The following is a 16085-nucleotide window of genomic DNA, read 5'->3' on the forward strand; positions in this document are numbered from 1 at the left end:
GGAATGGCATTGACAGAGTCCCGCGCTAAGATAAACAGTGCGGGCGCAGCCCCTCTAATGGCTTTGCACGAGTAATTTGTCACTCCGTGTGAAGAGGAAACAGCAGGAAAGGCGACGGTGACACTTTGCACTGACACTCACCATCGGCCGAGGATGTCACACCGAGCAGTCTGCACAACTGCTGCTGGACACTCCTGCAGCGCTGGAGGCGATCCCAGGTGTGCATGGAGGAAGATGTGTTACGTCCTAAGACGGGGTCACCAGGTCATCAGAGGAACAGAAAAACAGACAATCACACACATGCACTCCAAAATAAATCATTTTATCATTTCTAGCTATAAAAAACACTGAGCTCTGCATACAGCCTCCTATAATAGATTTGCAAAACAAATCCTGAACAGTAGCACCTAAATAGCTATGCTTATTTAATCTTCCTATTCTAGGATCACCATTCATTTTCTATTGATTTAGAGCAAATGAAAATGTAAAAAAAAAGTAAAAGTTATTTGCCATCACATAGTCGTGACTGATGTAACAAAGCATCCTTCCTTAAATTGCATGTATAGGTCACTTACAATGATCCTTTGAAATAAAAGGATAACTCAGTTAAAACAGACTGTTTTCATTGTGTCGTTTGTCAGCATGTTGTCATTTAAGTAGTTCAATTACAGCAGATGGATCACAGGATGATAAAAATAAATGAAAGAAAAAAAGATTTTTACTCAATACAGCAGAACTAAGGTGCAGGAAAATGGAAATTGACGTTCCACCATTTTGAAGTGAATGACAAGAAGAGCGTTGTGAACCTAAACTAATATGCGACTGCTGCCATCTTGTGGTAATTTATATAACTACATATATAAATGAATACATCCGTCTTTTTTATATTCTCCAATTCAGAGAAATGCCTGGTTAGGTCTCCAGTCCATCACAAGGCAAACAAGTGACGGGCAATAAAAGTCATCAGTGAGCCTCAAATGCATGTTTTTTTGTTTTTTTTCTGGTCTGTGGAAGGAAACCGGGAAACTTAGTCACAGGGAGCACATGAAAACCGAGACTCAATTGACACTCAAACCTTGGATATTCAGTTGTGCTGGCATGAGCACCACCACTAGACCAATGTGCAGTTATATATAAATACAGTAAAATAATTTTCATCCTTAAAAATCTGCACAGCAATTCTGCCAAGAGCAAAATTCACATTCTTGATGTTTTCATTCAGCAGTAACGAGTCAATTCTCATCATCAAACGTGTACAAAAATACTACATAAAGCATTAAAAGTCAGTAGTTCCAGTTGGGTTAAAAACAAATAATAAATATATAAGCATGGACGCATACTGTTCCAGCCTCCAAGTGCAAACAAATCCAGCGTCACCCTATCAAGATGCTCTCCGCAGCTCCCCCTAGCTGCTGCAGGTGAGAATGCACCACCCGGGGCCTTTTCCCTGAGATGGGCAGCAGCTCTCCGTTGGCTTTCATCTGGTCTATTCTTCTGGACAGCTCGGCGTCGCTGTCGATGACCAGCGTGCACCGCTGGGCGTAGCTCACCAGGGTCTCCTCTCCTTGGCGGAACATGCCCACCAGCGGCACCATGTCTCTGCCGGCCAGGTGGAGCTCTGCGATGGACGCCGTGTTGGCGATGGTGTTGCGGTCGATGCCCAGGCGGCGGAAGGCCTCGCTCATGCTTTTCTTCTTGATGAAGGCGGTCAGGACTTGTTTGTAGCGGTGAATGACGTACTGGACGCCCGTAGCTGAGGGAAAGAGGCACAGAAGTCTCACACATAAAGAGTCTCAGCAGATGCCTTAACTATAAAAAGAGTTAATTTTGTAACTACATCTTTAACTTTTTTAAAAACCTGTTGATCCCTACTGCTTAATCAAAATACCTGTGCTTTTATTCTTGCATTTAGCAGGAGGTTTATCAATTACATTTCCAGTTTAATTTGCCTTTAAAAGAAATCCTGACTGGCCTGACGGAGGTCACTCAGAAATAATTAAGAGTTTCAGCGTTTAAGGTTTATGCTTGCGGGCACGTTTAGCCTTTTCCTCCTTTGCTGGCGAGCAGCGAACAACCGTTGATACAAAAAGTGTTTAAGTACTTAATGAGCGGGCTCAAAGTCAAAGTTGTGTATTTTGTGGAGAACAAACGGCTCCATTCTTAATTCTCAAACCAATCAGATTAAGAACTTGAAGATGAAGAACAGTAAATAAGACTTGTCGTACAGCTGGTCGGGTTTGGAGTTAAATCATTGATCTTGATGAGTAATCTCCCAGTGATCAGGTCACACTAACCTCTGCAGTTCCTTGTGCTGAAACTTTAGATGTGTGACAACTTCAACAGAGCTGAGCTTACAGTCCGATACGTTCGATCTGCTCAGACTCAACCACAAGAAATATTTCTGCCACCTGATTTTAAAGTGCAGGGAAGGATACCGGACACTGGCTCCGGTGCCTCGTTACCTCTCTTCCTGCTGTAGTCCTTCCCTCTCTTCGACCGCTTCTTGTCCTTGTGGTGTTTCTTCCGCCTGTGCTCACTCGAAGCCGCCGACATGACGGATGAGTCGGACGCTTCAGAGTCGCTGCCGCTGCCGCTGGAGGAACTCGAAGAGGCTCGTTCTCTCTTTCGAGACTTGCTTTCTGACTGCGGCACCCTGCTGGGTTTAGGAGCTTTGCAGACGGAACCAAAAACAACAACAGAGGAGAGAATTAGAACATCCGCAGCTTTCAAATCCCGATAAGATTCTTCGCCCGAGGCACCGACCTTCCGCCACGGGGCTGGGTGACGCAAACGCAGGCATGGCGCGATTGGTCGTGAGGTTTTCGATCTGGCTCCTGAGGAACTTGCGGTCCTGCATCAGGTCCTCCACCTGCCTCTCGAGCGCTGCGATGCGCTCCTGTTTGCTCTCCAGCATGCACTGCAGCTTGGTGATGGTCAGCAGGACCCTCGGCGGCAGGCCGTCTATGTGTGGGGCAGCTAGGAGATATCTCACACACTTTGTCCCGCGAATACATGATAAGAATGTACAATTCTGGTGGTTTATAGTCAGTGTTGTTTGTTTTTGTTTTGACACAACCAAAAATGGCCAATAATGAAAAAAAAAAAGAGCATTTTTCAATATGATAAAGCCCATATTGTAATAATTTAATAGTGTAGAGATATTTGATCTATTATATAAAAAAAATTACTTTGTCCCTAATATAAAACATTATTACGTGATATATATATATATATATATATATAATACCCTTCAGCCAATAATGTAATATAACATAAATAAGGTTGCATTTCTGGCAAATAAAACCTGTTATTTTGCAGGGTTTCCTACAGTTTGCTTGTCAATAACACATAAAGTGGATGAGATCGTCATCATATTCATCCACTGAGGATACAAACACTCGATCATGGTTGTACATTTTACTGTTGCATTATTGGCTTTATCACATTCATAATGGCCACAATTATTACGTTATCGTTATTATTTCAAAGAAAGTTTGAGCTTTTTAACACGGGCAGACTTCTGATAACGTAGAAGACGCCACAAAAAGTCAGCTTATACCTCTTTCACACAGACTCAGCTTCAATATGACGTCTGCAGGCCGGTGGAACGTTTCAGGGGAGCGGCGGCCGAGTGGAGTTCTTACCAGACATGGCGCTGCTGGGCGTGTTGTCCTGAACGACATCCACAGACGCTCCCGTTTGAAAACTCTCCCATTTTATGATGCGAAGGTCGTCCTGCTCCTGCTTGAGCCAGGACGGGGACCCCAGGCGCTCTTTGGTCCTCACAGAGCTGGAGTCGATCTCCACACAGGGGGAATAACCCGACGGCTCCTGCTGCCACACAGACGACATCTCGGAGGAACCTGGACAAGGAGTGGAGGGTTAGAGGTGGTGGTGGTGGAGGTGGTGGGGGGGGGGGGGGGGGGGGGGGGACTTCGTACAACAACAAATCAATCTGAGAAGAAGATGCTCTGTCAGTAAAATATTTTTTTATTGGTCGATGATCTGCTTAATCTACTGTGATCATCACACATTCCAGAGGAAGTTAGACTTTACAGAGCAGCGCGGACCTGAAAATGTGGCTTTTGTATTTACAGCATTTGGCAGCGAACTGCATGTAAACTTGACGCAAAGCAGCTTCCAAAGCAACGCGATACACATCTTACAATTAGGAGATGCCTACCTTGTAATTAAGAGATTGAGATCTTGTGATTATGAAATCTTTCATGAGATCTTCTAATTATGAGACGCGACGTCAAAATCACGACGTACAAAAGACACAAATTATACGGGGCCGTCTCTGGTGTGTTTGTCTTTTTTTTTTTTTGGTGTCGGCTGAATAAACACTTCAGTTATGTAAAAACTGACTCATGGAGCTTTAAAGCTTAAACCGAGGTTGTGTAGGAGATCATTTGATGCAGAGACGCCTCATCAGGAGCTCAGATGACTGAACGTGATGCAGCGGCTGACGCACTCAATAAGAGCTTGTGCATTTCTCCCTTCACGTGCATCCCATAACGGCACCGTATCGAGCTGAAATAAATCCTCTTTGGTCAGAGAAAAAGAAGTTAGTGAAGTCTGACTGATTATTGCTGCTCCTATATGAGAAATATCTGATTCAGGAAACGCCATCCGTGCTGTGTTATTGATGTGTCTTTTTAAGTCTTGACCTTGAGTGAGGAAGACCTGGGTTTGAATCCCCGTTGCAGCCGAAAACAAACCAATCAAGTGAGAGTTACTGGAGTCTTTTAACCCTTTAAAAACACGAGGGAAGCAAACAGGAAGCTCTGCCGCAAACAGCATGAAACAATGTAAGAATATGGTGGCGTTACACATCCAATTGGAAAAAAGGAGAACATCAGTTATATGGCGATATGTAACTCATGCATGCTGAAAAACAGAACTCCAGCATGACTAAAATTAACTCCAGATCCAGCTACAATCATGAGCTTTACCTTTGATCATAATCCACCAATTCAGTCCAAGTCCAAGGCATTTAAGTATTCTAAAATGTTCCACTGTGCAGTAAAAGCAAACACATTTCACACAATATTTGATCATTTTGAGTCGACATTCCCCTTTTAGCAACCCTAAAACACAAGTCTTCTTGGTGGAATTCTGGAACCCCCCAAAAAAATTCAATGTGTGTGTTTTTTTCTTTCTTTCATGTGTATGTATTATTTATTTGTGTATGTTTCCTTCTATATGTGCCACTTTACTCAAATGTATGTTTACTCCAGAGGATCAACTTTGCTGCTTTGAAAAGAGTCTCTAATAAATATTTACAATAAAAATCATTCAAAACTTCTGACTTGCAGGTTTGCAGCGAATAATTTCATTCTTTTGAATGAGCAAATCCCTGCTTTATATCTAAATGTTTCCAATATATAAAGTATATCCAATTTATAATGCTGCAATTCGATTTGTATATAGTTCATTGTTTACTTGTACTTTGTAACTTTAATCAAATGGCTGCTATTCATAATGCAAGTTAAAAACTTGACAGGATTTTAAGTCTTGAATGATTCTAAAAATACTTGACCTTTTAATAGTGCAGTTTAAATTCAACATCGAAGTACTTACAGTACACATTTGCACTATTTCCATCTCTGCAGACAGTTTTTTTTTTTTTAATAAAACTTTGCATGTGAAGAAGATGACTTGATACACGTTGATATTTTAATGGAGTAAATCACAGGTAATTATAAATCTTATGAGCGTTTCAATGACTAAAACTAAAAAGAATGATGGTGCGTTCAGGGGAGTTTTGTACCTGAATGCAGCATTAGATGACAGTATTTGATCAGTTATTGTTTCCTCGTGTTTCCACTTACAGCATGGAGACTGCCTCCTCTCTTTACATGTGCAGCCTGACCAAACACATTGACATGAGTCCTAAAAATGACCACAGTAGGATTTTCCTCCAATAATCTACAATGGAAACATGAAGGAAACACAGCATGCGTTAATGCAGCCCTGTTACCTGCATGCAAAAACACTGACAGCAGAACTCTGTGTACTTACCTGTTAAAACAATATTTTAGTCATAAGTTAAGTTATAGACCTTATGAGGTACATCATATTTAAAAAGAGGACAACAAAGGTTTCACCCTCCTCCTTTGCAGGGGTTTTTAATTATCTTCCACTAAGATGGATGCTAATGACTGTAATTAAATAGGAGAGGAGGACCAATACAAAAGATGAAACGCACAAAATAACGCACCTTTGAGAGGGTCCTGGTGTTGAAAGTGGCGCCGAAACACTCCGTTGTTTGTGCAGCTTTGAGTAGACTACTTACTTTGTCTAAAAAGCCCGTTTTTGACAAAAATAAACAGAGTCAGGTGGAGAAATCAGAGAATACAACAAGCATGTCAGACGGAGGGGGCGGGGCCGCGGTGAGGCGTTCAGCGAAGACTCGTAAAGTCGGGCTTCGAGACGTCACTCAGCCAAACAAGAAGAAGAAGAAGAAGAAGAAGAAGAAGAAGAAGAAGAAGAAGAAGAAGAAGAAGAAGAAGAAGAAGAAGAAGAAGAAGAAGAAGAAGAAGAAGAAGAAGAAGAAGAAGAAGAAGAAGAAGAAGAAGAAGAAGAAGAAGAAGAAGAGCAGCTTAGGTTTTAATTACTGTGACTTTTGGAGCAGTAGAGTCCTGCAAGACTTTCTTATACGAACAAACTTCTGGATTTGGAATTTGAAACTTTGAAGTTTGAGTACTTCACGTGCAAGCACTTATGTGGAAGCCACAACAGGACAACATAAGTTTGCATGTTTTCCCTGTGGATCTGTGGATTTTCTCCCCATTACATCCCACAGTCCAAAAACATGCAAGTGAGGTTAAGTGGTGACTTAATTTGCCGAAAGTTTTCAATGTGTTTGGTCTTTCTGTGTTTCCTCTGTGATGGCAGGTCACCTTGGTGCATCTTGCTTCACCATAGTAAGTTGTGGTCCATTCCAGTGCTCGGCAGCCTAACATGTGAAAGGGCAGCACAGAAAATGAATGGGTTATAAAATTCACACTATTTATACAAAAACAGTGAATCAAAGATATCTCTTCCTACGATATGTGAGGAAATTATGTTCTAAAAGGGCCTGTAATGTTACTACTGTATCTGTTGTTACTGTCAAATCAGCTTCTTCCTTCAGGAATTTGAACTTCCTCAGAATCCTCTCGTTTTCTTTGTGCAGAACACATGTTCAGGCACTTCCTTATGTTTTGAAGATAAACGCATCCATCTGATGCACTATTTATTGATGTTTAGCAAAAATATAGGGACAAAACATTATAACTTATGTGTTGTCATGTTGAATCTTACTTGACTTCAGAAGAAATGAAGAGAAGAATATAAATAAATACGAGGTACCAAATATAGTCACTTGTCTAATATAGCATTACATCAGGTTCAGGTTGAACATTTAGTCCATGTCTGAAATTTCCCAGCTGTCTTTGAACACAGCATCAGATTCTCTTCCATTCACATCTACTGTCATCACGTCAAGTCTGGATAAGAAATAATAATAAAAAAAAAAACAGAGGACATAATGTAAGAAGACACTGTCACACATTTCAACATGCAAACAACAAACCAAAACAACACAATGACGACACTGGTTACTTTATTTAGTAGTTACAATTCTTTGGCTACAGAGAGGTAAACTACTGATGTCCTGGTTGTGATTATTTTAAGCACTGTACTTCACTTTAAAAGGGGTAATGCATAACAAATCCCAGCTGCCATCTTTAGAAACACAAACAACTTAGACATTGGACTGCTGACATGTTAAAATAACTCTGGCCTGAATAAATCAGTAAACTAAACAAAGTGATATATTAAACATCCGTGTTAGTTTCAAATTATTAAAAGAAAAGTAACAAGGTGAAGTGTGTTTGGATTTTTCAAGTTTTTGTCTGATATTTATAGGATTAAAAAAGGCAACGTATTGTAAATCAATATATAGCTTCATTTCGTTCAATAAGCAGCTAATAAAATATATAATCTTATTAGTGGAACGGTTCCATTTATGTAACATTGCATATCCTTCAGCAAACATTCCTTCAGCACAAACTTCCACTTTTTTTGTTCCATTCAGAAACGCAAAATTCAAGGCAGACGGAGTGATTGCATTAGTTATAACAGCAGTAAAGTACAACAGTGTTTGGATCAGGCGCACGGAGGGTGATGATCAAATACAGTAGATTCTAATACTTAAAGAAAGAGATTAATGCAATAATACACTACTACTGTCTGGTTTATGTTAGCAAATGCAACTGCAGGACATAGTGAAATTAAAACATGCCCCTTTTTTATGTCTCTAAAACACTGATCAGTGTATATGCATCAGTGTGACTCCAGTTAAAATGCTGAATATTGGGTGCTTTTCTTCTATAGTGGTTAAAAATCACTTACCGTCACGTAAACGCCGGTAAATGTGGTAAGAAAAGATGTTAAAATAGACCGAGGAAACGGACAGTAATCGACAGGCACAGTCTGACTCACAGATGACTTCTCAGATTCAAGAATTACGGTCAAAGTGTTTGAGGAAGAGTTAAGAAAAAGACACCTAAAAGTACATTAACTTTGTGACTTCACCACCCTCCTGCTCCCTAAATAATACCGACTGAGTGCTGTTAGTTAGTTAGACGGGCGACTTTTGTCCCGACTCTCAGTGACAGATGGCCAGGAGGAGACGTTTATAGTCTCCGCTGCACTCGTCCCTCAGAGCGTCCTTCAGAGACACGTCATACTTCTCCAGGTACATGTCCTTAATGGTTTCCAAATCATACTGTGGACAAAGAGGAGAAAGAGAACACTTTATGTCCCATAACAGAAAACCTGGAAGAGCAGAAGTGAATTCAAAGGATTTTTGTATTTGTTAATTATTGATACAGCAGACACGGGCGTCATAAGATTTTGCATCCCAAAAGCTGATTTCCCAAAAGTTTTTAGTTTCACAGGTAATAGTAACTGAATGGTAAATGTAAGCATATTTGAAGCAAATATCAATTGAAATTACATAACATTTTTGTGGTTTTTCCAAGGTAAAAAAGCATGCGTGTTAATTAAAACATAGGGTTTACTCCCAATAATTAAATTAGCTGCCATAATGTTTGGTTTGTGTATAATGTTCAAACTGACCAAACCTGCTATACATACTACTTAGTCTAGTTAAGCTCGTCTAATATGTATCCCTCATTGAATGTGTAACCATTAGAGCACATATAAGTTCTTCTTTTTATTCTCAATGACTTTTTTGTCAGTCCAGAGCACAATCTGATGCAAACTCAATAGAACAAAGTCAGTCATTAAGAAAAAAAACACACTAATACAAAATGACTATCTCCATGGGGACTGTCTAAATGATCAATCTTTACATAATGACACATATTTCACATATTATGTTGTTCCTGTTTCAGAGCTGAAATACTAATGTGCATCCTGATGATTGTGTGGCTATCAATCTACTTTTTTTTTTTTTGCTGTCCTCAAGTCTTTATTTTGCTCAGAAAACTCCACCCATGAATATTTATTTACCTCGGAGCGACACACAATGATGCGAATCAGGGTGCCATCGTCAGTGCCGGCTCCCTTCATCGCATCGTTCAGACGTCTGGCGAAGTAGAGCTGCGGGTTTTTGGCAGCTCTCACTAAAGAAAGAAAGAAAACTGTTTTAGTTTCACGACGGTTTATGATTTTTTATTTATTTTTTTCCCAGCCTCCAACACTTTAAAAGGATATTTAATTCCCCTCCAATGCTAAAATAATTTCGTTTCACTTTCATTCCTCGCATACTAACCGAGTACACAGGGATATTTAACAGGTTATTTAACATGCAGAACGTTCTGCTTCACTAACCGAGAGCCGTGTAACATTTCTTCAGTGTCCCACCGGTTTCACTTTCAATGGCGTCCAGTATTTCAGTCCCTGAGAGCTGCAGAGAGAAAAAAAGAAAAAAGTCAAACTGAGTCTCTGGAAAGCTTCACAGCCACTGATTGGAGAGTCTGTTAGTGATTCCGTAGTGGAAAACAGTTGAAAATGAGCTCAAGCCCGTCGGACTGTACCTGCTCGTATATCTTGAAGGTGACCTGGAGCTGCAGGTAGTTCCTGGTGGCCAGGATGTGGCTGAAGGTGGACTCATCAGTCCCAAAACAGCCCTCACCAGCCTGCATGGACACGAGCAATGTTACTGTCGGTCCACATGATAACGAGTGAGCCACATAACTGTACTGAAATCTGGAGCTGCACCTCAAAGAGAGCGGTAGCATCTTGTTCGGCCAGCTCTTCATCCACCTCGTAGCTCTCATCTCTGCCCCCCTGGAAAGACAAGGACTACGATGACTTTTGGCCTTTTTTTTCTTTTCTTTTTTTCTTTTTGTCTGACACAAGCGACTCGAGCAACTGGATCTGGACTCTGCCTCACTAATGAGAGGCAGTCTGGACTGTGGCCAGTGTGTATGTGTGAGTGTGTGTGAGAGGGAGAGCGAGCTCCATTTCAGTCCAGCGACAGACGAGAGGAAATTCAGTTACACGAGTGGAGGAGAATGTTGGAGCCGCTTACCTCCAATAGAGCCGTGAGGAGGTTTCTTACATCACCGCTCGTGTCGCCCTCGATGTCTGCTTCAAGATCACGTTCGTGCACTAGAAGAGAGACACAAAGAAGATTTAAAAAAAGGCATACTTTCTATTTTTAAAGTTGCAACACTTGATATACTCAGATCATCCGAATAGCTGTGTGTTTGCATAAAAACACCACTTCCTGTCCTCAGAGGTATTTACACAGAAGGCAACTATATTTTAAATGATCCAACAATCCCTGTATATCGCCTCTTGTCCACCTGCTGCCCTCTGAAAGGAAATACACACTTTGAAACAGTTGGGTGTCTATCTGTTAAAAGCACCTAGGAATGACAGTATTGTATGTGCTGCTATACAAATAAAGTTGAATTGATACACTGAAAAGCAGCTTCTTGATGACAACCTTCCTCCTTCAACCCGACCCATACACTTCATATATTTATAATCAAGACTTTAGGTCCAATAAGCCTTTAAATTGCTGTTTTTTTTTTTTGCACTATTATTCAACATTATTACTGAATTGCCATTTGTGCTCATAAACCTTTTTTGACACTGATGTTCATCAATGTAATACATAGTTTTGAGAGTATGTCTCAGCCGGACTTCAGTTAATAATTGTCCCACGTTTACCAATCTGGCCTGGTTTTCTTCTCAAATCAGTTTAGTTTAATAAGAAAACAAGTCTATATTCATAATGAGACTGGGCGAGAAGAAACCATCCTTCTGTTGAATCTCAGACACAAAATGTGGGAGGTTTATTTTGGTGAAAAGAAACTGGGGCAGTTCATTTGGGGAACCGTGAACACGGTGATTTAAACTTTCATGTGCACCAAACAAGTGGCTGCCAGACAGCTTAATGAAAAAACAGGCCCCAGTCTGCTCTGGAGGAATTCTAATGTGGATGCCACACGTCTCAAAAGGCAAATAAAAAAGCGAAACCGGTTTAAGCATTAAAGGTGGATGAATGGGTGAAACACCTGCATAATAACCGAAAAGAGTGCTTTCTGCTAGATCTCACAAGCTTCTGCCTTGATTTTTCTGGTCTGATTCGGTGTGAAAGTAAACTGAACCGGACTTATTTTGATATTTTTGTTTGGCTTTCCTGCGGTACAAATTTAAAAACAACGTCAAACCTTTGAATACGTGAGATGATGGATGGATGATAGAAGAAAGAGTTTCAGTTGGTTCCACACCACCAATAAATGCAGTATAACCGGTAGAATAGATGAAGTGTCATTATTACTCCCCAGTAAAGACCTACAAAACATTTTCCCAACATTCATTTTCAATATCGCTCGCTGACGCAGACGTTTTGCTCTCTCAGTAGAAAACATTGGACACGACAAACAAACAAACCACCCATCAGCTCTGGTATTCTGCAGTGAACAGGAAGTCAGCACAGGATGGGCCTCGACTAAACACAGTGTGACTGCACATTATATTGAATCAGGACAGAAGTGACACTATGAGGAGCACGTCAGCCCACGTGAGTCACTTCAATTTCCTCCACTGTAACACACCGAAGAGTCACGCTCCGAAGTTGAAAGGTTTGTTAGTGGGGGAAAGTGCTGCGGCAGAGTCAGTTCGTTCTACTTTGAGTACAACATTTTAATGACTTACCCTGAAAGTAGCATTCCTTGAACATTGCGACATCCTGTTGGGAAGAGGAAGAAACATCGTTTGATTCTATGTTGAAAAGATTGATAATATCCGATTGTTTATGTGACTGATTGGATCTTCGTACGGCGTTGGTGGCGGTGCAGAGGATCTCCACCAGCACGTCCTCGTCTGTGCCGGCTCCCTTCATGGCTCTCCTCAGCTCCTTCACAGCGTAGATGACAGGCGGGTCCAGCATGGCGAGGATGGCCTTCTCAAAGTTTCCCGACAGCTCACTCTTCAGCTTTTCCACCAGCTCCTGCCACGCACCCGACAAGATTTTAATCATTAGAAAAGAGTAGAAACATGGAAGACTTGCGGTTTTAATGACATTTTTTTTACATCACAATGAGACGGAATGACACTCACGTCGTCATACTTATCAAAGTAGGCCTGTTTAATTTCCTGACGCTGAGACGAGCTGCGGTTCGCCAGGATGTCGATGATCGCCTGCTCGTCGGTTCCTGAGAAGAGAGACACAACAGAACAGATAGAACAGATAGGGGCAATATTGTTTAGGAACATGGCTTAAATTCTGAAGGATTTTAATTTTTTTTCCAATAGTATCTCCAACATACCGAACCCTTTACAGGCTTTGCGGATAGCCTTGATGTCAGCGATTGGATCGAAATCCTCGTGGGGGAAAATTGTGGGCTTGAATGGAAAGAATAGGATTGTCACGACTCACGTACAGTAAATACAGAGTTAAACACAGATTCTCATCTCACACACAGTCTGTGATTATATCACACTAATCATTGTTTAAACGGGGAGCCATGATAGCAGTGCAGGGAGTCGCTGGCGGATGGGGGAGGGGAAACGTTCAACGCTTTCGGGTGAGGAATTCCAGGCTCGGAGTCTTTTAAACAAACTTTAGAGGGGCCCGCATGAATGCCAGCAGCTAACACAGTGAACAGTGGACCCTGGGAGGGACTGAATGGATCCTTACGATCAAGATGTGTCATTACGAGCCATAAAAGAGGACCAAATAGCACTCATGTTTTATCAATGAAGCGATGTTGTTTAAAAAAAAAAAACCTACACAATTAGTTACTTTGTAATGAAAAGTAAGACATTTGATTCAATTCACCGGTAGAGAAAATCTGTGGATGAAGCCCATTTCTCAGACAAACAATAAAGTATATCAAAAATGCACAAATGGGGTGAAAGGTCGGATACGCCATGGACAGGTCACCAGTCCGTCTTCACATGTCCAACAGAGGAACACACATCCTCACACACTCAAAGTCCCACCTACAATTACATTCATCGACAACAATTGACCTATTTCACAAGTGTTTGGATTGTGCAAAAAAAAAAAAAACATACAATCCAGAGCATGTGCAGGAAGTACATGTAAACTCCACACAAAAAAGACCCTGGAACCTGGAATCAAACCGGAAACAAACCGTGAGGCGAGTGTGCAAACCACTTCATCACTAAACGTATCGGCAACAAAAATCCAGATGAAGGGTTTAAATATTATTTCTAATTATGGGCAAACTCAGAAGTGACTTCTGACATCAAAAGTAACAACTTGAGTAACATAATGTACTTCTGAGATAAACTTAAATAACATAGCTACTACTGATATACAGTAATGTGAGTATTTGCAATTAATTACTTGTCACCCACAATTAAACGTTTTCGAGGTAAAAGGTTCATAGGCGCTATAAAACTATTCATTTCCATGCAATTGTTAACTTGTGATATGAACTACACCCGTTTTTATTTTAACTAAAATGAGTGGAAAATTATGTGATCAATGAATTACATTTTTAAGAATGAAAAAGTGTTGTCTTTAAAATGAAAGAGTAAGTAAAGACATGACATTGTGATAGTTTCATCAATGCAAATACCAAAAACTGAGCAAATATATTAAAAAGAATGTTAAAGTACAGCTCATGTCATTGGTCATGAGCAGGAATGGATGTAAAAAAATTAAATACTCACGTGGTATAATAATTAAGTAGTACCTTCAGATACATGTACTTTTATGAGTATTTATATGCCTTATGTAAATGTACTCATATAGTTAATACTGTGTAATTTAACTGAACGCCCACATTTTGAAATAACAGTCCTTTGATTTGACCTTTTGTAAACAATAAGTTTATAAGTAATCTGTGTATTATGTTTTGGTTCTGAGGAATGTGGATATGCTCAACATGTGAACGGAATCAAACACCTCATATTGACTATTGACAGTACTATTACTTGTACTCCTTCCATAATAGGTGAAAGTAACTCCCCCCTCCCATCCCCTCCATCCACAGCCAGTGCTCCTCCTGGATCTCCCTCATGTAACGTATACGGAGTAACGGAGCTGTGATGGCTACCGCAGGGGAGTGGTTGTTTCTCGGATGCGTAAACCCAGACACGACGCCACTCACACGGTGTCATCTGCGACGTTTTCATGCGCTCACACTTAAAGAAACACCGCTCACTATCAACCCGCAGCCATTGCTCAGCATTCACGCTGCGTAACCGCAGTAATAACGAGTTGAAGCGATGGACTGCGGCGTGCGTAAAAAAATCTTGAATTCGCATTATTTTTTTCGTTATAACGCCGAATGAATGAGGCTGGCAGTAAATTCCCCACAAACATTTAAACCGTAGTTACTCTAAAAGAGTGTTTGGATTGTTATCAACCCGAAACCGAAAATCTCCCCGAGAGTGCAACCCGGCCGGTCCGCTGCACTCTTTATTTCTGTCCGTGCGTAAAATCTCAGCGGGTGGAAATCAAAGTGACACCTACTTGACAGTTTCCCATTTCGTCGGCGATGGTTTACACGTCAGGAGGCGGCTGTGGAATAGGGGTTTGAGGCAGTCTTGTATCACCCCGTGGATGAAAATGCGGCCCAAAGCGGCACAAACCGGAGCGTGACGTCACACACGGACCGTCCGGTTAACCGTTTACAGCCGGTATGACGTTTCATCCGGTGGGGGGTAAAGTTACCACCCAAAGTTAAAGTTACTCACTCAAAAACTACTGTTACACTGCTCACATTCTTTTAAAAAAAATTTTTTTTTGCTAAAAAGCACAATTATTACGCTCATTTCAAATTTTTTAAAATAAAATGTTTAAAACAAAAAGATACCAAAATTACACTACTGAAATGTTTTTTTAATTTCTCTGTGAAAATAATAGATTTGTTTGTCACAAATATCCAGGTGAAATGTTTCACTGTTGCACTCAACTGTAACTAAAAGTAGTGATAAACATAAATCATGTGTTCAAACGCTTGCCCTGCGGTACCAACTTTTCTCACTTCATTCACCTCAGTTATTGAAGGAAATATGCATTTGCTACTGATCCGAGACTATTGTGCATGTTTTAGATTGTGGTTTGTGAATTCTGTTGCATTTTGCCTGGTTAACATGTTGGTGAAAACTTAAGAGTAACTTTTTTATGAAACTTCGTTACATAAACACTCTTTGCAAAATCTTTCATTCACTTATCAGACTCTTTAGAATATAGATGCACAAGTGACAAATCATAAACGACCTGCTCTCATTGTAATTATTGTATGTTTGGACACTTTTAGGAATATTTCTGTGTTTGATCCTTAACTACAATTCATTCTATGTAATCTACTTCAAAAACCATAATGTGGTACTGAGTGATGACCAAACAACACACAACACTTTGTTCCAAATTACAATAAATATCTTTACATGATTATTCCTGACAGACGAGGAGGGAAACTGCCGTCTCCCGTGATGGTATTATGTGATTTTCTCTGAATTTTGTTGTGTCATACAATTTGCAAGATACTATGTTTTTTTCCCCACACAATATCAGGAGCGGTTTCAGAAATCTGAGTAAGTCCTTGTCTTCTTTAACTTTGCATTCACTTCAA

General features: G+C 40.6%; 2 protein-coding genes across 2 annotated transcripts; both read right to left on the minus strand.

The window, feature by feature from the left end:
- Window positions 1–1373: 1373 nt before the first annotated feature.
- Window positions 1374–3852, minus strand: LOC308125381 (coiled-coil domain-containing protein 106-like; the record flags this gene model as incomplete). Its single annotated transcript, XM_080489068.1, has 4 exons — window positions 1374–1753; window positions 2463–2669; window positions 2764–2976; window positions 3645–3852. 4 exons carry the CDS (start codon window positions 3850–3852, stop codon window positions 1374–1376), a joined length of 1008 nt encoding a protein of 335 aa, XP_080345194.1.
- A 3741-nt stretch (window positions 3853–7593) lies between these two features.
- anxa13 (annexin A13) lies at window positions 7594–15132 on the minus strand. Its single transcript, XM_080489768.1, has 11 exons — window positions 14981–15132; window positions 12801–12876; window positions 12592–12686; window positions 12311–12481; window positions 12187–12220; window positions 10550–10629; window positions 10237–10305; window positions 10053–10154; window positions 9847–9922; window positions 9526–9638; window positions 7594–8776 (listed from the first exon to the last, which is right to left on the minus strand). Exons 1-11 carry the CDS (start codon window positions 14993–14995, stop codon window positions 8657–8659), a joined length of 951 nt encoding a protein of 316 aa, XP_080345894.1. The 5' UTR covers window positions 14996–15132; the 3' UTR covers window positions 7594–8656.
- Between the last annotated feature and the right edge of the window lie 953 nt (window positions 15133–16085).

Source organism: Lipophrys pholis (genome assembly GCF_963383615.2).
Source record: "Lipophrys pholis genome assembly, chromosome: 20".
NCBI lineage: Eukaryota > Metazoa > Chordata > Actinopteri > Blenniiformes > Blenniidae > Lipophrys > Lipophrys pholis.

What these genes read in the sequence shown, in the direction of transcription:
- anxa13 (XM_080489768.1), bottom strand. An exon ending in CAAAGCCTGTAAAGGGTTCG is followed by an intron (nt 12,687 to 12,800) that starts GTATGTTGGAGA and finishes CTCTCTTCTCAG; the next exon opens with GAACCGACGAGCAGGCGATC. An exon ending in GAAATGTTACACGGCTCTCG is followed by an intron (nt 9,639 to 9,846) that starts GTTAGTGAAGCA and finishes TTCTTTCTTTAG; the next exon opens with TGAGAGCTGCCAAAAACCCG.